A 24607-nucleotide genomic window follows, 5' to 3' on the forward strand; every position below is an offset into this window, starting at 1 on the left:
CCTGGCCCAGAAGCGTGTCCCAGGCTCTCACTTCACAAAGAAATCAAGGCTCAGACCAGTGGAGGGACTTGCCTGTGTCAGACATGGATGATGGCGGGGCCAGGACATCCTTGCTTCGAAAAGTTCCTGTTTACACCCCTTTTGCTACATTAAAGTGTGTGCCGTTTGATTTTTGGAATCCAGAGGAGCTTGTGCGAACTGAACCCCTGACGAGGCAGCCAGAATGTGTTCCCAGGTATTCAGAACCTTCCTCACTCTCGAGCATACCACGTGGGAATGACTCTAGGGCCTCGGGTGAAGAGTTTCCAAGTTGGCTGGACTAAGGGTCCTAGAGTGGCCGAGAGCCCCACAGCCTGCCCCCTCCACCTGCCCTGGAGGTAGACTCCGGCATGCTGTGGGTCCCCCCCCCCCCCCCCCCCCCGCTCCTCTGCAAACTGGGAGGCATCTGCTGGTCCAGCTGCCTGGCTCCAGCTTCTGACGCCTGTGGATTTGTGTCAGTATTTGGCCTGAGATAATGCCTCTCCATCTGAGGAGGTCTGATCCTTGCTCTTTGTCTGCCATAGATGAGTAAGGCTGCTTAACAAGGCTTTGAGTTTATTCCACTGAGAGGTGGGCTTATATTCTCTTTCTGAACTTGGGCAGACTTGGGGGTCTAATGTAACTTCCATAGCTAAGCCATAAAAATGCTAAATGCTAAGTGGTCCCTCCCAGTATGGCTACATAGTAAGGCCCTGTCTGAAAAACAAAACAAATGTTGGGTGGTGGTGGTGCATGCCATTAATCCCAGTAGAGGCAGGCAGATCTCTGTGAGTTCAAGGCCAGCCTGGTCTACAGAGTGAGTTCCAGAACAGAGCTACACAAGAAACCTGTCTCAAATACTCCCCCACCACCACAAAGACCAAGTACTGTCCTGCCCTCAGGGGCCACCACGCCAGGAACAGCCCATGGCCTGCATCATAAGCCCCGCGCCCCAATGGGCTCCCATCCTGCAGTGACTACACAGCTAAAAGGGTAAAAGTACCTCGGAGGGGCCTCCGTCCCCCTCTCCCAGCCAGCTAAGACTCAGCCTTGGCTGACGTCACTGATAACAGAGGAAAGACATGAAGCAGAGCCACACAGCTGGGCAGCCAAGACGCCTGTCTTGCAGAACTGATTGAGAGGATCCATGTTCCTTATGCTCTGAGCACCATGCTTCAGCTTGACCTGTCCTGCCCTCTGACACATGGATATGATCATATAAAGTAGGAGACTGCATGTGTGGCAGTCAGCCTGGTAGGGGGTACCACTTTCTTCGCCTGAAGGAACAGCTAGCCAGAGTTTCAGCCTTTTTGTTCTAAATGTGCTCCCACCTCAGTCTGTCCCCTCCTATAGGGGGGACTCTATAGGGCCTCAGAGGCCAAGCTCTGCGTTGCTGGATTACTGCCCATTCTCCTCCTTCCCCGAGCCAGGCTAGGCGGGATGGAGGGGGTGGGAAGGACTAGCCCCATCAAGGCTGTTCTTTCTCCTGCTGCTGAGAGGAAGTGCAGGCAGGAACCTGTGACTAAGTGCCTGTAATTGGTGTGGGGGCTGCCGAGCCGTCAGACAAGCCCCACGCAGTCCGGCCAATCACGTGAGAGCTGCGAGTGAAGCCGGTCCCTGCGCCCGCCACCTGCCCCTCGCCTGTCCTTTGGCTGGTGGACACCCCTCACTGGTGGGCAATCCGCTGGCCCTGGGGGTGTGTCCTCCCCCCCTCCCTCTCTTCTCCCTTCTTTTCCCCTCCTCCACTCGCCAGATCTCAGCCGCCTGCACACGGTGGGGTATTCCTCCCTTCCCAGTACTCGAGTTTAAGCTTTTGCTTAAACATCACCGTGCTGAATTCTCACAACAGCTCCACGTGATGGCCCTACTGTGAGTGCATTGCATGGAAGCGGGAGCTGAATTCAGAGAAGTGAAGCAATTTAGCCCAAAAACACACAGCAGAATCTTGAGCTGGGCCTTCCAGGCTGACTCCCAGGGTGCAAAGCCCAGAGTCTGGGTTATGTGTGTGTAGGCGTGTGTCTGTGTGCATGTAAATATGTGCATGTGTGTGTTGTTTTACTATGTGTCTGAGTGTGCATGTGTGCACTTGGGAAGGGCCTCAGTCTTCAGTTGCTTTACTGTTGAAGCCTCTTTGTAAGACTCTCCCAGCCACACTTGGGTTGGTCTCCTCTGAGGGGTTTTGTCCCAACAGAAGCATCCAGATACAGAGCCCAGCGTGTTATTTGTGGGGGTCTAGGTGAAGCTTGCATCTCTCTTGACCAGGTGTGTCAACTGACTCCTGTTTGCAGATGGGCACTGGGGCTCAAAGGCCAGTGCAAGAGAGAGCTATGCCCCTCAACACACGGATGAAAACTGGGGTGTTAGTTGAGTGTGTGGAGTTTGCCTTGGGTAGTCACAAACCCCAGAAGGTTCCATTTTACAACTAAAGGCAGACTCTTAGCCAGAGAGGTAGAGTAAGCAGTCAGCAGTTTGGGGTGCTAGGAGTTACACTACCTTTTAGGCTGGCTGGCTATACTATGGGGTGGGGAACTGATGACGAGGAGCTAATAGACTAAATCCTCCTAGAGCCTCTATGTTGAACATAATGTCCCTGAGAAACAGCCCTGGGATAGGGAAAAGGAGGAAACGGCCACCTTCCTTGCTCTGAGCTCCATGTTTGAGGGCATCTATTTCAGCAACCAAGATGAGACCCAGCGACGTGATCCTAAGACAACCCCAGAGTCAGCCAGCCTCTTCTCAGTGCCACTTTCTCAGCCAGTGCCACAACTGTGACCCTGGTCAGGCCTGAGGCATAGACCTCAAGGCAACTCTTGGTGAGATTTCAGGCTGATAGATACCAAAGAAGCTCTCAGTCATCATGTGAGAGGGAAGTGGGGATGTGTTGGTCTCTTTCTGGCTTATGCAATTTCTCTTTCCTCCCAAGATCATGAGTAGTCCAGGCTCCTGCCACCCAAAGGAGAGTCTGACACAAGGTCAGTGTGTCTTTTAAGACTCCATCTCCATTCCCAGTTCCAATCTATATTACCAAGACAATCTACCCTTACTGGCTCATCCTAAGTCCCTGCTGGACCCATCCAAAAAGGTCATGGGTCCACCCTGGACCACTAGCTATGGCTGTGGCCCAAGGCAAGTGTCTGTGCCTTTCTGTGGTCCTGGAGCACCTCCTGATGCTGCCACTTCCCTAACTGATCACAAGGTGCGCCAACTGTTGTGCTGGGCTTTGAACCTTATGTGGATGGAACCATGGTGCATGCATCTCTTTTCTCACGGCCCTGTAGGGTTCAGTATACGTGTCACTCACTTGACTGTGGGCAGGTTCCTCTTTCACTGCATCTGTACCTTCTCTAACCACTGAAGATGCTCTGGACATTCCTAAACTCAGTGTTACCAGGTTGACCCACTGGCCAGAGGGTGAACACAGTTCATTCAGGAGAGGCACCCTTCTAGGGACAGATCTCATCCAGAACACTTGCTGACCTCTGTGTTTTCATCTCGGCCTTTCTGGGCACGTGGCAAATCCTGGGGCTTGACATGCATTTCTTTCTCTGCTGCCGAGACACAGTGCTTACAGGCCACTGGGGCCTCATGGGTTTTTGTTGTTGTTTTGAGACAAGGTCTCACCATGTAGCATTGGGTGGCCTGGAACTCTCTATGTAGACCAAACTGATCTTGAACTCCGGGAGACCCACCTGCTTTTGTCTCCTAAGTACTAGGATTAAAGATGTGCCCCACTACGTTGGGGTGTTAGTTTTGTTTTGAGTCAGAGTCCTATTTATCTAGGCCACTTACTATGCAGCCAAAGATGACCTGTGACTTCTGATTCTCCTGTCTCCACCTCCCAAGTGTTGGGATTACAGGTTTGGACCATCATGTTAGGTTTCATGAGTGCTGAAGATCAAATCCAGGGCTTTGTGCACACTAGGCAAGCATCTCACCAACTGAGCCACATCCCCAGCTCCTGGTATCTTTTTGGAAAAATCACTTGTCATAGGAACTCCCATGCTGGGGACACATCAGAAGGTCCAAAGTCAAAGCTAACAGTGCCATGTTTGTGACCATTATAAATGGTATCTATAGGGAAGTCTGGGGACCTCTCTTGGCTGTGGTCATTCAATTATTCTTTGAGTATGAGTACTTGGGTTACTAAGAGCAACCTGGCAGCCAGGACATACCCTTCATTGGAGCTCTCATGTAGTTATCTTTTTTTTTTTTTTTTTTTGCCTCTGCCTCCTTAGTACTGGGACTAAAGGGAAGCACTCCCCATGTCCAGCTTCATGTAGTTATCTTTTTTTTTTATTTTGACAAGGTTTCTCTGTATAGTTTTGGAGCCTGTCCTGGAACTCACTCTGTGGATCAGGCTGGCCTCGAACTCACAGAGATCCTCCTGGCTCTGCCTCCTGAATGCTGGGGTTAAAGGCATGCGGCACCACTGCCAAGCTCATGTAGTTATCTTAATTGTTAGGCTGCAGAGATCCTGCTCAAGGTGAGTGGGGGCATCTCTGCTATGCCTTTCTGCTTGCTCTAACCTCTCTGCAAAGGGCTCTTCAGGACGCTGGGGAGACGGCTGGGTTGGTAAAGTGCCTGCTGCAGCAGCATGAGGAATGTAGCTTGGATCTCTGGAACTTTCGTAAAAAGCCAGGTGTACTTGTATGCATTTGTAATTGCAGCACTGGTGGAAAGACAGACAGAACCTGGCCATGGAACTCCAGGTTTATCGAGAGACCCTGTCTCAAAAAATAAAGTGGAAAAGCTAAGACATGGCTTAGCAGTTAAGAGCACTTGCTGCTCTTCCAGAGGACCCAAGTTCAGTTCCTGGCACCCAAGTTAGGCAGCTCATAACTGCCTGCAACCCCAGGCCCAGGGGATCAGACACCCTTTTCTGGCTTTCACAAGCACTGACACACACACATATATACACATAAATAATAAATAAATAAAACATTTTTTAAAAAGCTTACCTTAAAAAAAAAGTGGAGACTAGTTAAGACACCTGATGTTAACTTCCGGTTTCCATAGGCATGGACATAATAATGCATATGTACTTACGGGCACATGTGCACAACACACATAAACACATACAAAGGGCTCTGTGGTATGTGACATGCAGGGTTGTATCAGAGAAATCAGGAGTGGAGTGGACCTGTGGGATTCAGGTTATGTGAGGCTCTAGGATGAGGTACAAATCATGGGAGCAGGAGAGAGCCACAGGTATAACAGGGCCCCAGACCTTAGCACAACTGACTCCATGATGGAAGTACCCTTCGGGCCACAAAGCTCAGCATGCAGACAGCACCACGTGCCAAAACTAAAATGAAGGCTTAATCCCTCAAAGCCCATAGTTCTGGGAAAGTCTCTAAATGTACTAACCTTGCCTTTTGGCTTCTGTAGTTCCAATTCTGGCTAACTGTTCTCATTAACTGAAGTATGTCAACCCAGAACGTGGTTTGTGTGCTTAAAAGCTCACCCTGAGAAAGGCTCAGTGCTACACTGGGATCCTGAACAACCCGTGTAGTCTCTGGCTGGCTAATAAAGACTTTCTGTTGGCTAAAATCTGTGTTCTAACAGTCTTCTCTGGTGAACGACACACAGCACAGGGTGAGAGAAATGTTAGCTCTGTCCTTATCTGGTTGGAGATACAGAGATATGTTGCTATTCAAACCCAGGAACTTTTTGTTGCTGATGTTGTTTTTTAAAGATTTATTTATTTATTTTATGTGTATGAGTGTTCTGTCTGCATGTATGCCTGAAAGCCAGAAGAGGGCATCAGATCCCACTACAGATGGCTGTGAGTCACCACGTGGTTGCTGGAAATTGTGGTTGCTGGGAATTGAACTCAGGACCTCTGAAAGAGCAGCTAGTGCTCTTAAGTGTTGAGCCATCTCTCCAGACCCTCCCTATTGTTTTGTTTTTGGAGACAGGATATCACTATGTGTCTGGCCTGGAACTCACTATGTAGACCTGGCTGGCCTTGAACTCATAGCAGATCCATCTGCCTCTGCTTCCTGAATGCTGGGATTAAAGGCGTGTGACACATCGCCCAGAAGTTGTAGGATTCCTGCTTAGCATGTGTGAATCCCTGGCTTCAGTCTGCAGCGCTGACAGTCAGCCCTGTCCTCCTCGTCAGGCAGTCCCAGTCTTGTGTGCACACTGCCCCACCCTCGTGCTCCTCTCACCCATGAACATTGGAACATAGTCATTCTGGCCGCTTAGCTGGACTGGAAAGCCTCATGAGGATCTGCGTCTAAGTTTCATCCAAGAAGGTTTGTTCCTTCTCTGCCTCTCCCAGGGCAGGCTCCATGTTGCCTCTGCATTTCATTTCCAGGGTACCCTCCTTCCCAACTCTCTTGGTGGCTCCTGGCCTGGGACAGGCAAGCTGGACTTGGCTTTTGACACCAAGACTCTGAGGGGGACAGCTGGCCAGTCACATTACTCATAGCAACCTGCCTCACACTTGGTCCCTCCCTGCTTGTAGACTGTGGCTGGGGTTGAGCACCGGACATAAGTGCCACCATGTCCAGGATGTAGATTCTTGGCGTCTGGATGCCTTAGTGTTCCATACTGGGACAGGCAAAAGGGTGTAGCTTCCAGCTCTGCACTTGGACCCTGACTCAGTCTCATGTGGTCACATGGCTCCTCTTGGGCTGAGTTGTGGCCTCCAGCAGGAAAAGAACATCATCCTGTTGCCCTGTCCTGTTGGAAAATAGGGACCCTTTGCGATAGCTGAGCCAGGGCCAAGGGTCTAGAGAGGGCTGGCCTCATTGCAGTGTGTGAGCAGACAGCTGGTAGAACGGGCTCTAAATGGAAACAGGCCTGAGCTCTGCATCAGCCTGTACTGGAGCCAGCTACTTGGATCAAGGCGCTCCTTGGCTTTAGGCCAGGACTGGCTTTTGTCATATTGCCATCAGAGTATTCCATGGAACGCAGGCAGATGGGCAGCACACAGGCATGGGGAGGACTAGAAGGGATTTTGCTGGCTCCACTTGAGCCTGGTTATGTCCGGAGCTGCCAACCCTTCTTCCCAGAGCAGAAGCTTGCCGCTGTGGACATGTGGCTGGGATGGCAGACATCCTGATAGGCAGCCCACATCCTATGGGAGCCCCAGTGAGTGGGCAGAGACCTTTCCCATTACTTGGGCTGATTAGTGTTTGTTCCCAATACTTACTTTGACTTCTCTGGTCTAGATTTGGTCTCCTAGGGAACCCCACAAATACTTCCTGTTTTCTACATCTTTATACGCTTGCCCTTTGGAAGAATGATCTTGGGGTGTAAGGTCTAGGGATGTCACATCTGGAGGTCCTAAAGAAATCTTTGGGATGGCAGCCCAGTCAAGGGCCAAGCTCTAGAGAAAAAAGAGGATCCTGGGGGTGTTTATCTCCCTTCTCCCTCAAGTCCCAGGGTGAAGGGTATAAAGTATACAGGCCCAGGCTGGAGCTGGGACAGAGTCTTCACAGTGTGGACCTGGGCTTTTATTGTTAGACCAGGGGCATAGCACAATAGGAGGACAGGAGGACAGGAGGACAGAAGGATGGGCACATGGGGATAGGCCAGATGGGTCAGAAGGGTCAGTCCATAGTCCAGGGGAGGCAGAGGCCAGAGTTACCCATCTTGGACTGGTAGACAGTGTTGAACTTTTCATCCAGCTCAGGAGTAAAGTGTTCCCTCCAGTCGCCAACAACACCTGGGGGAGGAAGGACAGAGGGCATGAGTCAGCCAGGGAGAAGATGTCAAGGCTATACCACAAGCCAACCCCTGAGAGACTGGCCAGTTTCTCCAGCCCCACACTCTGAATTACGTCCTGTAGGAGGCGTCTGCACCTCTCACCTGATACCTGGGAACATGACCTGATTTGGAAGTAGGTTAAGAAGTGATAAGAGTGGCCTAACCTAGTGACTGGTGTCATCATCAAGTGTGGGAGTAGAGTCCAAAGTGATGCAACCAGGAACTGGGGACACTGGAGCCGTAGGAGTGAAAGAGGCAGGAAGGGAGTGTGTGGCCCAAGAATACCTTCTTCTGGCCTCCAGAGCTGTGTGAGAACCCCTAGTCTGCATGCTCTGGATGGCAGCCACGGGATGTGGTCATGAGCACCCATGACTGCCCCATCCTGAAACCACATTTAGCTGGGGGCTGGAAGCTAGGCCTGGGTTCACATACCCCTAAGACCTGTCCTAAGGATATGTCTTGTTGGAGACTTTGAGGAAAGTCCTAATTCTTCTGACTGTTCATAAAGGCAAGAGGTCCTGGTGCTCCCAGGGATTTTATCAGGGACAATAGCAAGGTATACTCTTAGTTGCCATGGGGACCCCACAGGCCCCTCCCCTTTTCTACATCCAAGCATCTCTTCAGAATTGGTTGGGCGGGGCCGAACTCAGGCAATGCTAGAACCTGTTGCCCATGAGAATGGTGAAGGTCAGTTTCTTTTGGAAGAGTTGCCAGAGATGGAGTTGGGGCACTTTCTGAGAGGTATTCAGAAAGTTGGGTGGCTCTGGGAAGAGAGGTCTGAGACAGAGCTGTAGCCTGGGGCCAAAAGGAAACCTCTGGGAAGGCACTGCCATCAGAGAATGGCATGAGGCAGGGACTGTCCTCAGCATCACACTAATAGGCCAGGCAAGAAGGTATGGGAAGCAAGTAGACGGGGTAGGCTTGGGGGGCTGTAATCAGATACAAAAAAAAAAAAAAAAAAAAACGGGAGGTGAAGTATAGTGGTGCACACCTTTAATTCCTGCTCTCAGGAAGCAGAAGCATAAGGATCTCTGCGGGTTCAAGGCCAGCCTGGTCTACAGAGCAAGCTCCAGGACAGCCAGAACTACATAGAGACTCTGTCTTAAAAATAAAACAAACGCCGGGTGATGGTGGCGCACGCCTTTAATCCCAGCACTCGGGAGGCAGAAGCAGGTGGATCTCTGTGAGTTCGAGGCCAGCCTGGGCTACCAAGTGAGTTCCAGGAAAAGGCGCAAAGCTACACAGAGAAACCCTGTCTCAAAAAACCAAAAAAACAAACAAACAAAAAATAAAACAAACAAAAGATGAGGGTTGACTGGTTCTAGGATAGGCCCTGGGCATTTGAATGGAGGCCTACCTTTCCTCAGGAACTTGCCCTGGCTCTGGTCTATGATCTCCTTGGACAAAAGGCTGTAGTTGACCATGTTGCTCTGACTCATGAAGGAGAAACTGCAGTGTTCCAGTACGACATCCTCCTCTTCTGGTCCCAGGGGGTGCCCCAGGAATTCACTTAACTTCTGGATGGTACGGCGAGGTTCCTGGACCCAGAAAGACCCAGAGGAATGGATACATATTTAAGACATTAAAATAATACAGTAGGGACTAGAGAAATAATTTAATGGTTAAGAAAGAGAACATATTGCTCTTGGGTCTTTTGACCCAAGTTCAGTTTCCAGCACCCACATTGACCAGCTCATAGCTGCCTGTAACTGTAGCTCCAAGGGATCCAATGCAGAAATATCCACATAGACACATACATACACATATTTAAACATAAAAGTAATAAGCTGGGCATAGTGACTCATGTTAATCCCAGCACTTGGCAGGCAGAGTCAGGTGGATCTCTGTGAGTTCAAGGCCAGACTGGTCTAGCCTTGAGTTCCAAGACAGTCAGAGATACATAGAGGGACACTGTATTTGTACAGACACTTGTAATTGTACAAGTAATTAAAAGTGTGAACAACCATACTCAATTCAGTATTATCTGTTAAAGGAAGTAGCTGGAAACAGCATAAAATCCAACCACAAAAGGAATTTATTTCAGCTATGTCTATACCACAGAATATTTTATAGTCACTAAGAACGCCTGGGTGGGGGCTGGAGAGATGTTTCAGCAGTAAAGGGCACTTGCTGTTTTTGCGGAGGAATCAGGTTCAATTCTCAGTACACCACAGCAATTCACAACTGTCTATAACTCCAGTTTTAAGAGATCTGACACCTTCTTCTGACCTCTGAGGACACCAGGCATGTATGTGGTATATAGACACACATGTGTGCAAAATATTTACACACATTAAAAATAAAATAAATAAATCTAAAAAAAAATTTTTAAAAAGAGAATACATCGGGAGCTGGGTATGGTGGTGCACATTGTCTTTAATCCCTCTATGGGAGAGGCAGAGACAAGTGGATCTCTGTGAGTTCAAGGCTAGCCTGCTACACAGCAAGTTCTAGGTCAGCAAAGACTACACGGAGAAACCCTGCCTCAAAAAACTAACTAACTAACTCACTAACTAACTGACTATACATACATGAATGTACACACACACACACACGCACACGCACACGCACACGGGCACGCATGCTTTGGATGGCAGAGCTGGAGAGGTAGAGTTGTTAAAGCCATTTTGGAGCCTAGAGGATTGTGGGTGGGTCCCCACCATCAGACTCTGAACTTGTTACACTGGTGAATTTCGGTTTTGCTTTGATTTCTTTGTGGCTGTGCCTCAATTTCTTCCTCTTAGGGTAAGAAAGTATTTAACTTATTTTTGGAATTTATAGGAGCCTGTAGTTGAGAGACTCTGGATATTTTAGAGATGCTTTGAACTTTGAAAGAGATTTTTGGATGTTTTAAAGAGACTGAACTTTTAAAGTGATTTTTTTTTTTCAAGACAGGATTTCTCTGCAAAGCCCTGGCTGTCCTGGAACTCACTCTGTAGACCAGGCTGGCCTTGAACTCACAGAGATCCGCCTGCTTGTGCCTTCCAAGTGCTGGGATTAAAGGTGTGTGCCACCACCGCCTGGCTTAAAGTGAATTTTTAAAGACTGTAGGACTTTTAAGATGGAATGTAGATCTACCCACTGGCACCAGGCTCCACAACTCTGCATTTTGATTGGTTGTGGTTTTCTGTGATAGTGTCCAGCTGTTGTAAAGAGAAGTTTCCTTGATGAGGGGTGAAGACCACACTTATCAGTGGGTCTAAGAAGAATACATACAAGTAGCATTATTTGGAGCGAGAAGGTTGTATCTAGGAGTATGTATACATGCAGTAACAATGGAGGAAAAAGCCACGAATCTGAAGAACAAAGGGAGGGCTATATGGGGAGAGGGATTTGAATGGAGGAAAAGGAAGGGAGAAATGTTGTAATTATATTATAATCTAATGAAAGCACAAAAAGTTATTCTTCAAAAAAAATTTTTTTAAAAAGGCCAGATAGTGGTGGTACCTTTAATCCCAGCACTTGGAGGCAGAGGCAGGCAGATCTCTGAGTTTGAGGCCAGCTTAGTCTACAGATTGAGTTCCAGGATAGCCAGGCCTACACAGAGAAACCCTGTCTTGAGAAACAAAACAAAACAAACAAAAAAATAGATGGAATGTTTTCTATTGTGATATTGCTATTAATATGAGATGTTTTGGATGCATAAGAAAGAAAAGGTTATTGTTTAATAGTGTTGTGTTGGTGTGTCATGTTAGCTGGGGGTCCATTGTCCCTTGTTTCCTCTGTTAACAGATGCAAACCTCGGCACACCTGGGAAGAGGGACTCTTGAGGAAATTCCTTCATAAGACGGGCTGCAGGCAAAGCAGAGGAGTCTTTCTTGATTAATGGTTGATGTGGGAGAGCCCAGCCCACCGTGGGACACACAGAAATTAAAGCCCAGAGAGACACAACAGGGGACTCCAGGATGTCTGGTCTCTGCCCCTGTCGGCTGCTGAGACCAAGTAGTGTCCAACTAGGCCCACACCACCAATTGCAAAGGACTAGAAACAGGGTATAAAAATCTTGAAAACTGAAACCTCAAGTATTAATTTATATCTTTGTGTTTAGGACACGTTGTATTTGGCACTCAGAGATATCATATCTTTAAAGAATTTGATCAAAAACAAAAAGCTTTGAAAATTGAGCTTTAATTTTTGTAGCAAAACTCATTCAGTTGGAAAAGCCTGAACCTCTACTGATGTGAATCTATTCATGATGTGAACCTATTCATCTTTGTTCCTCTTGTTTTAATGTCTTGAGGCCAAACCAACCTCGTCTGCTGGGGGCAAATGTGTACAGTTTCTAAGACCCAACAGATCTTGGATTCCCAAAAATCCCTAAGCACACACAGCGCCAACAGCTGCAGCCAGAGCTGCAGGCTTCGGAAAGGTCAGCCTTGTGGATATAATTTAAAACATCCTGCAAAGAAGTGGATTTCATCTTGTTATTCTGAGTGAAAATCTTGCTGTTTACACATAATATTGGAACAGCTCAGAGAACTCAAGGTTCTCCAGCATCACGCATCGAATTTGCTGGCTGTGCCAGGGTGGGCTGAGTAATCAGAAGGCCTGTCTGTTCCATTAGAAAGTGCAGGGGCTGAAAGGAGGAGCAAATGAGAGAATGTATTCATGCACCAAAACCGCTTCTCGGAGCTTATCTGAATTTCCGAATGCTGTCAAATATGAATCAAAGATTACTTTGATGGATAAACACAAAAATAACATCAAGAGACTGAATGTATAACTTAAGGCACATGGGGGGGCGAGGAATCAAAGAGGGGTCAGTTCTCTCCTTCCACCATATGGGTTCCAGGGATCAAGGCAGTCCAACAAAGGCCTTTATCTCGAGTCGTGTGTGTGTGTGTGTGTGTGTGTGTGTGTGTGTGTGTGTGTGTGTGTGCATGCAGAGGCAAGAGGAAAATCTCAGGTGCCATTTCTTAGAGAAGTCCATCTTGTTTTTTGAGAAAATGTCTGTCTGTCACTGACTTTCAACTCACCGAGCAGACCAGGCTGGCCAGCCAGCAAGCCGCAGGCATGTGCTTGTCTCTGTCTCTCAGTGTGTATCATCAAGCTGGCTTTTTGATGAGGGTTCTGGGGATCAGACTCAAGTCCTCATACATGTTCCACGAGCACTTGACTGGCTTAGCTATTTCTCCAGCCCCACAATCTTAAAATTATAAACGTACATTAAAAATTCTTGAAACTCAGGCTGGAGAGATGGCTGCGCCATTAACAGCACCCACTGCTCTTGCAGAGGACCCGGGTTCAATTCCCAGCAACCTTGTGGTGGCTACAACTATCCATAATACCAGCTCCAGGGGATCCAATGTCCTCTTCTGACTTCCTTGGGCACCAGGCACACACAGACATACATGTAGATAAACAGTCATACACATAAGATAAAAGAAAAAGAAAAATTGCTTGAATCTCCAACCAACAAGACTCACAATGGTTGTTACTTTAGGAAAGCTGGAGGCAAGAGATGTCTGAACCAGGAGCAGCTAGAGACTCTGAAAGCACCAATATCGTTGGCAGTCCTGTCTTAGGAAAACAAGCTTCACAGAATGTTCTGGAAGAGCTGGGGACACTGGGGCTTTGACTGAGGAGGACTTGGCTTAGGTGGCCTGTTGGATATGTGGAAGGGGTGCCCACCTGATGCAGCTCCTCATAGGTGACAAAAAGCAGATTTAGGTCCTTCTGGAGTCCCAGCCACCCCTTCACATGGTCAAACCAGGAGCCGAAGAAGCCTGAGGAAGGAGGATACAGAGGAGGAGCTGCAGACCCAGCTGCACGTGGCTGGGACCCAGGAGGGGCAGACCTCAGAGGGGCTAGCACAAAGACGCAAAGCTGCCCACCAGCTTCGTGACAAGGAGGAGGCTCTGTGAGCCCCCCCTTCAGTCCTGGAGACCCACCTGTGCCCTCGAGAAACTCATCCACAAAATCCTCAAAGGAGCTGGGGTTGGGCAGGAAGCCGGCTATTCGGTGAAAGTGATAGAAGGAAACCAGAGCGTCCTTGGGGTTCCGGGCCATGTACACCACCTGGTGGACAGAGTCCTGAATCTCAGTGCTCTGAGGTTCAAGACTTCCCCAGTTGCTGTGACCTCAAGTAGCTGAGCCCTGGACCCCAGCTCCAGGCTAGAAGTGTGGGTGGGAAGAGTTGCACAATGCTGGCCTCCTGGACCCCCCAAAACGGTAGTGGTGAGTGGATCCCAGGCATGGGCCAGACCTGGTCACTGAGCTGCAGTCGGCAGAGTCCTGCATGGCTAGTGAGTGGGTAGCCCCCGGGGGCAGGTTTTGGTTTCTTTATTATTACATTTAAAATTTTTTATTTTGTAGGGAGCATTGTTATTCATTCTCTCAGGTTGCAGGCAGCTGATGGCCACCATCACCCCACAGGATAAGTAGGCCTTGCCTATCAAAGTTCTACCAATCTCCAGGTCGCCTGGACACTGCCAGGAGGCCTGGCATTGGACTTGTGTCTGTGAGGCCTGCTTGAGTTTCTTCGGCTCCTCCCTACCAAGGTAGGAAGGGATCTCTCTTCCCCAGAGCCAACCACTAGTCAAGATGGATGACTCTGACATTCAATGGATGACACCTGGACAATGAACCTGCCTGACCCACCCTCCTCCTCCCTCTGGCTTGGCTACACTGCTGGCCCGGAAGAGGCTTCCTGCAGTATAGACCCTGTGTCAACTCCAGACTAGGTCTGATCCTGCTGTGGTTTCTGCCCTCCCACTCACCATGTTCTTCACCCCAAGACTTGAAGGCGAAGCCAAGTCCTTTGGACCCCCAAAGCCTGACTCCATCTTGGCTCTTGTGAAATGCTGAGGAGCGCGAAGGCACCTGTTTCCTACCTTGGCTTTGGACTTCATCAGAGCTGGTGCCAGGGCTTTGGCATGCAGGTGGGAGGTGAGCAGTCGAGGCCAGGAGCTGTTGAGCTTGGGAAGGAGGCTGCTGAAGGAGGTCTGCTCTATCCAAGGCATGCGGGCCCAGTTGGGGAGGTGGTGGATAGGCCACAAATGGCCCCCACAGAAGATCAGACTCAGTACCTGCTGCATCCATGTGGTTCCTGTAGGACAAGGGGTAGGAGTCGGGATGGGGCAGGTGATGGGGGTGGCTACTTCTGCCTAAGATATTCCACACTTTTTCTCTCCCCCCCCCACTCAGAGTAAAAGATCAGTTAGGTGCATTTTGTTTTTGTTTTTCCGAGACAGGGTTTCTCTGTGTAGCTTTGTGCCGTTCCTGGATCTCACTCAGTAGACCAGGTTGGCCTCGAACTCACAGAGATCCGCCTGGCTCTGCTTCCCAAGTGCTGGGATTAAAGGCGTGCGCCACCACCGCCCGGCAATTAGGTGCATTATTAATAGCGGAAACAGGATGGTGAGGCTTCTGAAGCTAGCCTAGTCCTCTACTCTCACTGTTCTACCTTCCACAGACCACAGACCCCGCCAGGGGACTGCTCTGCCACTCTATGACATGTTCCTTATTGCTATTTGAGACTTTAATTGATATGTTATTTGTTTTTTGAGACAGAGTCTCTCTACATAGCCCTAGCTGTCCTGGTACTCACCATGTAGACCAGGCTGGCTTTGAACTCACAGAGATCTACCTCTGCCTCCTGAGTGCTGGGATTAAAGGCGTGTGCCTTCAGTATAGCTTTTATCATCTGTATTTCTGCTAATATTCTGTACATGAACACTTAGGAGTTTTCTAGTCCCTCTCCTCAGCCACACTCGTAACTTCAATTTAGGGGTTTTCTAAAGAGCTTTGGCTTTCTTCCCCTCTGTCTTCTCCCTTTCTCGGGGCCCTATGGGTGGAATCCAGGACTATGTGTAAGTTAAGCAAGTACTCTACCACTGAAAACTCCCGCCCCTTCCTCTTTACTTGGTAAGCTTTCACCACAGAATCGCCTGCTTGTGGCAAGGTAGGCTTTTTCTAGCATGCACCTAAAATCTCTTCCACGCATCCCTCTTTTTTTTTTTTTTTTTTTTTTTTTTTTTTTAGCTGTTTGTTATATATAGTAGAACCCTAGTTTTTAGTATCAGTTCTACCTTACAGCCCTAGCCTGTGTCTAAAAAGCACACTGGGGGTTGGGGCCAGGCTCCATGGTAGGTCACTTGCCTAGCATCGTGAAGCCCTGGGCTTTGGTCCTTGTTCCATGGGAACAAAAAAGGAAAGAAAGAGAAAAGAAAAAAGTATGCTTTGGAAAAAGATCAGAGTCCTGGAACTGGAGAGACGGCCCAGTAGTTACGAGCACTGGCTGCTCTTCCAGAGAATGTGGATTTGATTCCCAGAACCCATGGAAGCTCTCAACTGTTTGTAACTCCAGTTCTCCGGGGGTGCGATAACCTCTTCTGGCCTCTGCAGGCACCGGGCATGCATGCATCACAAAGGTAAACTGCAGACAAAGCACCCACATACATAAAAAATCATAAATAAAACTTTAATAATAATAATAATAATAATAATAATAATAATAATAAGAAGAAGAAGAAGAAGAAGAAGAAGAAAATCAGTTGTCCTCATACACCCCACAGTAGCAACTTAGTGGTAAAACAGCAGAGAAAACTCTACTATAGCAGTGACAGAGACCAACAGGAAGGAATGTGTAAAAGCTATGTGGGAAGAGTGTTCCCGCCTCTGTGAAGATGTGGGGGTGGCCCGGGCAGATGGAGAATCCTCTGTCCTTAGACAGGATGTCTTGACAAAATAAACAGACCAGCTCTTCCATGTTAATCTGCAAATCAAACACAATTCCAATAAAAATACCCTCAGGTTTCTACAGAGTTAGACAAATTGGTGCGGGAATTACACTGAAGAGAAACACATGGCACCCAGGCCTCAGAAGGCAAGTGATGCTCAGTGGGGAACAGCAGTGGCTTCTGCAGGAAGCCCAGTGATAGACACCGTGTGGTCAGTAAAGGAAAGTTCAGGGCTTTGGTCCAGTTCAGCGCCTCCGGGTCAACAGAGTCGCTATTTGGCAAAACACAACACGAGATCTGTACTTCACACCGCCCAGGAATAAGCCAAGTGTGGACATTGCAAACAAATGGGCAAATTGCTGTGTTGTTGTTGTTGTTGTTTGTTTGGAGACAGGGTCTCACTATGTAGCTCTGGCTGTTCTGGAACTCACTATGTAGACCAGGTTGGCCTCAGACTCACAACTATCCTCATGCACCATCACACCCAGTGGTAAATTCCTTTATAGCGTTCGTACAGTGACTGTTTCTAAGTACAACACAAAATACTATTGACCCCACTCAAGCTCAGGGGCAAGCAAGTGTAAGTCCAACAATATTTGGCTAGCCAGCACTAAAGTTTGAATCCAGAATGTCTCTGAAAGGTCTATGTGTTAGAAGGAGGAGGGGAGACTGACCAGACGGGGGCCTGTGGGAAGTCTTTGGGTCATGGGGGGGGGGGTGCTTTCTAAGATAGTACTACCCCAGGTTCTTCTCTTCTTCTTTCTTTTGAGATAGGGTGATTCTCCTGCCTCCACACCTGAGTGTGGTGCTGGGATTACAGACATGTGCTGCCATGCCTCTGTTATTTGGTGCTGGACTCCAAACCCTGAACCTTGCCCATGCAACTTACCTGTATCCCTAGGATCTTCCTCTTACTTTTTTCTTGGATGGATTCCAGGGCCTTGTGCATGCTATATAAGTGCCATGTCACTAGACCGCCCCCTTCGTCCCTGCCTCTTCCTCCTTTTCACATCTCAGCCATAGAAAGAGTGAATTTGCTGTGCCAAGTCCTCTCTACCGTGATGTGTCACAAGACCAAAGCAATGGTACCCATGGGATCCTCAAAACTGTGAGCCAATGTAAGCTCTCTTTATAATCTGATTCTTGTGGATGTTTTTCAGAGTGAGGGGAAGCTGACTCACACCCATCAACTGCTAGCTGGTCAGTGCAGAGGGATGAATTAGAAAGTCCCGACTGATGGCAGTGGTGGCGGCGGCGCACGCCTTTCATCCAAGCACTTGGGAGGCAGAGACAGGAGGATCTCCATGAGAATAGTCTGGTCTACAAAGCAAGTTCCAGGCCAGCCAGGGATACATAGTGAGACACCCCCCCCCCAAAAAAAAAAGAAGAAGGAAGAGGAGGAGGAGGGAAAGAAAAGAAACAGTTTCAGAGTCCTCACAAGACACATTGTCACTGCAGTGTAAAGCAGAAATGCTACAGTAGTGATGTCACAGTGTGGATTATCAACAAAGTGGGGCAACTGTAACAACGCTCTGAACAGAGGTTATGGGAACACACTCTCCCAGCCTTACCTCTTGTCTTTTATAAACTTCAATATAAAAATGCCTTAGGCTGGGGCATGGTGGCACACGCCTTTAATCCTAGCAGAGGCAGTGGATGTCTTTGAGTTCTAGGCCCGCCTGGTCTACATAGTGAGTTCCAGGATAGCCATGGCTACACAGAGAGACTCTGTTTCAAACTAAATAAACGAACAATCAAACTTTAAATAAATGAAAACATCATACACCAAGATTAATGACAACATGCTACCATCAACCATTTCTTTTCCTTTTTTGGGGGGCGAGGTTTGGGGCTTGTCTGTGTCACAGTCCTGGCTGTCCTGGAACTCACTCTGTAGACCAGGCTGGCCTGGAACTCAGAGATTCGCCTGCCTCTGCCTCCCGAGTGCTGGGATTGAAGGCGTGTGCCACCATGCCCGGTCATCAACCATTTCTTCCACCTATGATTTAGAGCCTTTTTTCTCTGTGTGTCTCACCTGGCTGCAGGCTGGGGACCGCTGCTTGCCCTCCAGGCCCACAAGGGCTGCTCTATCCCTTTGTTCTGGGAGCAGTGGCTGGGGCAGGAAAAGTTCAGGGGTCACAGGCTGTCCTGACACTGTCCCCAGGGGACACTCAAGCCAAGCCCAGAACCTACGAAGCTTTAATGCTTTTTCCATATTGCCTGAAGGCTGATTTCATCTGTGGTAACAGCAAAACTAGCTTGAGTTTCGTCTACCTTCCTCACAATTTCACAGATTGGTTTGTTTTTTTTTTTTCCCCATAGACCTTGGCAACCTGAGATGGTTTTGTCTTTTCCTTATTAAGTTGAAAACTTATATGTTCTCAGGAAAGGAAGCACTTCGTTCGCGCTGGGCAGCATCATTGCTTGGGGGCTTTGGGGACTGAGGGCAGCTGGAACACAAGGCTTGGATACGGTGGCCGTGGACTTGATAACGGGGAGCTTTGCTAAGAGATTAACGCGAGCAGTTCTGTATGCAGAATAGGTACACTGGACCATTCACACTCTAGGTTGGAAAAGGCACAGAGTGTGAGGTTTTCATCACACAATTTAAGACAGTAGTGAGTGACTTCTAGAATTTTCCCTTTAATATTTTTAGACCACTACTGAGTATGAATAACTGAGATCACAAATAAGGGGGAAATGACCTGACTCTATCAAGGAGATAGGAGACATGGACATAAAAGATGTCACTGAAAGGTTCTGGAATCGTACAGAAACTGAGCAGGAGTGGCTTCCCGAGAAGGGTGGGGCCTTCCACCTTCCTATCTTACGGCACATTTGAGTCATCGATCGTCGCTTTTATGAAGACAGGCAGAGCTAGGCAGCTGGCTCTGTGCCCTCTGGAGCAGGAAGGCAGAGTGTTCCTGAGGGCTAGGTGTTGTCCCATTCTGCAGAGCCAGTCGGCCTCCGCGAGTCTGGGGTGGAGGGACACAAGTGGCAGCTATGTGGTAAGAAGCAGACACAAAAGCAGGTTTTCTGAGAAGGGAGAGAGAGAGAGACACAGGGCTCCCTGTGCTCTGGCAAAGCAAAACCTGGCTTTGAATGTCCCCTGGGTAACCTGCTCAGGCCTCCATTTACACATCGTGCCAGATGGTGAGTGACTGGCACCTGCATGGTGCTAAGTATGGCATGATCAGGATGTGATCCTGGATCTGCAGTGGTCACGCATCTTCCCGGACCCCCTGGTACGGCTGCTGTAACAGATGACCACCAACTTGGCTGGTGAGATGGTTCAGTGGCTAAAGAGGCTTGCCACCCAGCCCGATAAACTCCCCTGGGAACTACATGATGGAAAGAGAAAGCTGTCACCTGACCTCCATACGTGCACTGTGACACACACACACACACACACACACACACACACACACACACACACACAAATAAACAAATACGTAAACTTAACAAGTAACCAGCACACCAGTGGCTTTCAACACCACAGCTCATACTGTACTTCTGAGTGCAAGCAGAGCTGGCAGCTGAGTGGTGTCTCCTTGTGACCTTTCCTTTTCCAGCTTCTTGGGGCCACCGTGTTCCTTCCAAGTGTCTCATGCCACGTCAGAAGCAACACTGCAGCGTGTTCACATCCCCCGTCTGACCCTGTGACCCTGCTTCTGTCATCGCGCCTCCCTGCAAGGCTCTGAGCTTTATGGCCCGCTCTAGAGGGACCCTGTGATGACTCTGGACTCCGTGACCCACGACGATCTCCATCTAAAGGTCCTCAGCCTAATCATTACTGTAAAATCCCTTCGGCCGCATGAGGTCACATACTGGAGGATCAGATCGTGAGCATGTTGGGGCTGTTACTCAGTGGGTGACAGGCAGGGAGGGAAGTGAGGCCAAGGCATTGGGTCTGTCAGGAAAGCATCAGATGCAGGAATGTGAGGGCAGGGCAAAGAGGAGGAGGCGCCACTGAGGAAGCAGAGGACAGAGCTGACCTGAGAACACCTGACTCTTACATGTCAGCTTCTTCCTCGGTTGGACTGCGCCTTAGCCTACCTCCATCATTGCTGCTGAGTGCAGGAGGGCCCCGGGTCGAGATGGACACCCACTGCACGGATGGCTTGGTGCCTCCTTGGTGTGTATGATGCTACAGTGACTCCACCAGGCAAGGCAGAGCAGTGAGATGAGGTAGAAAGAGGGCAAACTGTCCCCCCGATGTGCCGAAGCCTTCCCGGGAGGGATGGCCACTGAACGGTCAGAAGGGTGGTCAGACAGAAGTCTTGTAAGCAGAGCTTGGGGGATGGGACTGTCACCTGACTCCAGGTGGCTTCCTATGCATATCTGGGGTCCCAGCTACGAGCTCTCTGAGGGAAACCATGGCATCTAATAACTACCACTTTCTTGTTTGATTTTAGAGCCAAGAGCTCTCTGTGTAGCTCGGGCTGGTATGTAGACCCGGCTGGCCTCAAACTCATAGAGATCTTCCATCCTCTGCCTCCAGAATTCTAGGATTAAAGGGTGTGCCACCACGCTTGGCTCACTATCACTTTCTTACTGAATGTTCCAGAACATTCTAGCTTTGGTGATGGTCTTTCCCGAAATCCTACCTGGACTTCTCTGTTAAGAATGTAACCAGGTCTTCACCTACAACAACCAAACACTCCACCGGGGTGTGCCACAGTCCATCTCTCTACTTTAGACATTTGAAAACTTTGGCCATGAGCAAAGAGGAGGGTGCTCTAGGAGCTGTGCAGGGTCTTTCCCTCAAACAATCACCCTTTCCGGGAGTCCCCTTCAGAGATATCAAATCCTAGGGCCCTAGATGGCAATGGGAGGTCACAGGCCCCCCCCCTTAGCTTCTCTAGTTTCCAGGATGGGGCGGAGGATCACCACCTTTTTAAGTCTAAGCAAATACAGGCCAGAAAAGGCTCTTCAGAGCAGGGTGGCTCTTTCCTCCCACCCTGCCTGTAGATCAAGGACTGGTAACAAGAGTCCGTAGTGTATCTTGCTAACTGCAGGCCAGGCTCTCCTCCGTCTGGGTCTGCTCCCACAGTTACTGAGGGATGATCCCTCCCCACCCCTGCCCGCATGCAGGGACACTGACCCCCTGGATTCAGGACCCAGGACTTAGAGGGCCCATAGCCCTGCTGCCTACCCTGAAGGAGGACAGAAAGAGAGAATTGCAGGCACAGCCTAACGGATCCCAGCCCACCCACTGCATTCCTTCTGGTGGGAAGTCTAGACCATAGACCAGGCCCCTGGGTAGATGTGGTGAGGTGTAAAGGGAGGGAGGGGGGCGGGAAGGCTCTGATCCCAGGAGAGGGGGAGGGGAGCAGGGAGCAGGGGGAGGGAAGTGGGGGGCAGGGGAGGGAAGCGGGGGGGGGGGCGGGGGAGGGGAGCAGGGAGCAGGGTGGCTGGGAAGCAGGACAGTTATGTGGGGTGAAGGTGAAGTAGGTTTGGTGTAAGAGGAAGAGGAGTCAGGAATGTGGAGTGTAGGAGGGGCACCTGGCCCTATCTGCTGAATCATTTGCTCATCTAGGTCACTGACAGCCCAGGTGGCCCTAGTGGCCAAGTCACAGGAGGCAGATCTTACTCTTTTTTTTTTTGTTTTTTTGAGACAGGGTTTTTCTGTGTTGTTTTGGTGCCTGTCCTGGATCTCGCTCTGTAGAGCAGGCTGGCCTCGAACTCATGGAGATCCGCTTGGCTCTGTCTCCGGAGTACTGGGATTAAAATACTCCACCACTGCCTGGCCAGATCTCCCTCTTAATGGGCATTGTGGCCCCAAGAGACAAAGGCAAACTCTACCCCTGATTGGGGTCCTCACCCTGGGTGCCTATCCTTATGGATTCAAGATGGCAAGGATGGCCAGGAAGGGTCCTGTAGAACCAGGCCGGCACCCCCAACCACACTGGAGGAAGGGGAAGCAGGCAGTGCTCTGGGATTAGAGGGTTCCTGTCCCCACAGAAACACACTTCAGTGGAATGACATACACCATTCACCTGAGCAGAGCTCAGGGCAAGGCAAATCCTGTCCCCAAAAGACACGTGCCTAAGAGCATCCCAGATGGAGCTAGATTATCAGCACACACCCCACATCACCGCCAGCATTCTTCCCACAGGCTCAGAAACATGTTCACGCAAGTGTAGTGAGATTAGAGACGTTCGTGGGAACCTGACCAAGGTATGTGGGAGGCTGCTGGTGCCCAGGGTAAGGACACCCTACAGCTTCCGAGGCTACTAGGTAGAAGGGTGACTGGCCAACGAGGCTACAGGGGCTTCTAGAGCTGGTAGATTACGGTCTGGTATGAACTCAGGCCAGAGAGGCGGCCCTACAGCTCACACCAGAACCAGAGGTGACAGGGAGAAGTCCCAGGGGTCTACTCTACAGTGCCAAGAAAGGGAATGAGGCCCTGTGGATGGAAGGGAACACTGACGTCCCTGGGTCGCTCAGGCTCCTTGTCCCAGTCCCAGCCTCTCACCTGACTTGGGGAACGTCACCAAGAGGACATCTGTGTCCTGGAACTGGAAAGCACAAGCTGCCTTCAGGGACTCCAGGGTGTGCATGAACCCTGGGAAGCGGACGCCGTCGAAGATTTCGGTGGTGTTCATGCGTTCATTCATGCTGGTGCTGTCGGGAGTGGGGCTGTCGGTGAGGCGGTCTGTTACCCAGGGCCCAAGCTCTTTCCAGCAGGTGCAAGCCCGTCTGCCATTCCATCATGAAATGTTGAGACGGGTCCACACCAGGTGGCTGCTGGTTTTGTTCCTAGGCATCTTTGCAGGACCATCCCAGAACCTTGGTCAGACTTGGCTGCCATCTGGGCCAAGGGAGGCCTCATCTTCTCTGGGTATACAGATCTCTGGGCTTCGGCTTTGGGCTGGCAAGGGCGTTTGTCTGGCCTTGCGACTGCGGCCCACTGCTTGGCAGAATTCTGCCTCAGCCACTAGTTCTTGACCACTTGTATGCTGGGCTGCACCTCAGCAGCAGACTTGTGTGGTTGTGACCTATTGTGAGCATCCTTGTGGACTTGAGAGCTGCTTGCCTCTCTCCCAGAAACCCCAAGCAGTGATGGGAACTGTGCCCAGAAGCCCCATCTATCAGAGAGACAGTTTCTTCCCACACCCTCCCTTCAGTCTTCACACGCGGCTGCCCTGCCTGGGCTGTTTCTGCTGAATCCTGGAGCAGCCTCTGACATTAGCCCCACCCCCCGTGTCCCCCGGGATCCCCACTCACCACAAAGTCCTTCTCTGTGAGCTGTACCTCGCTGTCTGCATGCAGCCCAGCCCTAGAAAACGTGGCTCAGGCTCTACTTGGGCAGCTCCAAAGAGGCTCCACCCTAGGGTTGCAGGGCCCTGGGGCAGATGACTGCGGGGTGCCCCGCCCCCAACCAGACCCATTTAGGGGAGGGGCTGGAAGAGCGCCCCCATAGGCAAGCAACAAGTGGAGATAATCTTCAAGACAGAAGCCAGTTTTGAGCAGACTAAGGGTCAATTTAAGAGTGACTGGGTATGACACACTTTTCCTGTTTCAGAAATGCTCCCCTGTGGAGGCACTGGCCAGGACGGCCCCAGAGGAGGAATGCAGCATCCCTTTCTCTGTGTCCTGACAACACAAGAAGGCAGCTTTCTCTGCCACCCTAGAAACCATGCCGCTTATATGATTTTGACACTTGTGGTAAGTAGTAATACAGTACAAAGCAATCAGGGCTTGAACAAAGTATGTCCAGGAGGACTCCCATCTCCCGCCACTGCCAAGCAGCAGCATCCGCCTCCCTGACCTCACAGTCTCGTTAGCCAGCTGCCAAGAAGCACAAAACCATCTTACTGCCTACGATGCTACTTGCAACAGCCAGTGTCCTGGAGATTTCATACCACAGAATAAAACTTCCTCCATTTGCTTAGGATACTTGGTTTTTGTTTTGTTTTGACCCATTAGGATGCAGGGGAGCACCTGGGCTCCATCCTCTCTGTCTCCCAGGTGGCAAGTGAGTCACTCCCCACACAAACCCATGAAGCACACACTGACCTGGCATCCCCTGTCCTTACCTGTCCTTTAAAGGGTAGCTCCAACCCCTGGTCCCTCTTTTCAGATTTTCCCAGGGAGAAGTCAGCTCCTCGCTATCTCAGACCCAGACAGACCACAGTCAAGTTCTCCAAAGGTTCAGCTAAACTAATGTCACTAATTCACACGTC

At 49.9% G+C, this 24607-nt stretch overlaps 1 protein-coding gene across 3 annotated transcripts; it reads right to left on the minus strand.

Moving 5' to 3' along the window:
• Nucleotides 1-7462: 7462 nt before the first annotated feature.
• LOC114700934 (bile salt sulfotransferase-like) lies at nt 7463-23834 on the minus strand. 3 transcript variants are annotated; one of them, XM_028880778.2, is made up of 7 exons: nt 23649-23755; nt 22897-23045; nt 14571-14785; nt 13629-13755; nt 13369-13463; nt 9095-9275; nt 7463-7696 (listed from the first exon to the last, which is right to left on the minus strand). In XM_028880778.2, exons 1-7 carry the CDS (start codon nt 23687-23689, stop codon nt 7581-7583), a joined length of 924 nt encoding a protein of 307 aa, XP_028736611.1. In that variant the 5' UTR covers nt 23690-23755; the 3' UTR covers nt 7463-7580. The 3 variants fall into 3 exon arrangements, with proteins under 3 accessions (XP_028736611.1, XP_028736610.1, XP_037062237.1); XM_028880777.2 differs by having other exon boundaries at nt 22897-23060; XM_037206342.1 differs by lacking the exons at nt 13629-13755; nt 22897-23045 and having other exon boundaries at nt 23649-23834.
• Nucleotides 23835-24607: the final 773 nt, after the last annotated feature.

This window comes from Peromyscus leucopus, chromosome 5 (genome assembly GCF_004664715.2).
Source record: "Peromyscus leucopus breed LL Stock chromosome 5, UCI_PerLeu_2.1, whole genome shotgun sequence".
Classification (NCBI taxonomy): domain Eukaryota; kingdom Metazoa; phylum Chordata; class Mammalia; order Rodentia; family Cricetidae; genus Peromyscus; species Peromyscus leucopus.

What these genes read in the sequence shown, in the direction of transcription:
- LOC114700934 (XM_028880777.2), bottom strand. Translation starts at nt 23,689, where the DNA reads ATGCAGACAGCGAGGTACAGCTCACAGAGAAGGACTTTGTG. An exon ending in CCTATGAGGAGCTGCATCAG is followed by an intron (nt 9,276 to 13,368) that starts GTGGGCACCCCT and finishes TTCTGGGTCCAG; the next exon opens with GAACCTCGCCGTACCATCCA. An exon ending in GGGCAAGTTCCTGAGGAAAG is followed by an intron (nt 7,697 to 9,094) that starts GTAGGCCTCCAT and finishes TTCCTCCCCCAG; the next exon opens with GTGTTGTTGGCGACTGGAGG.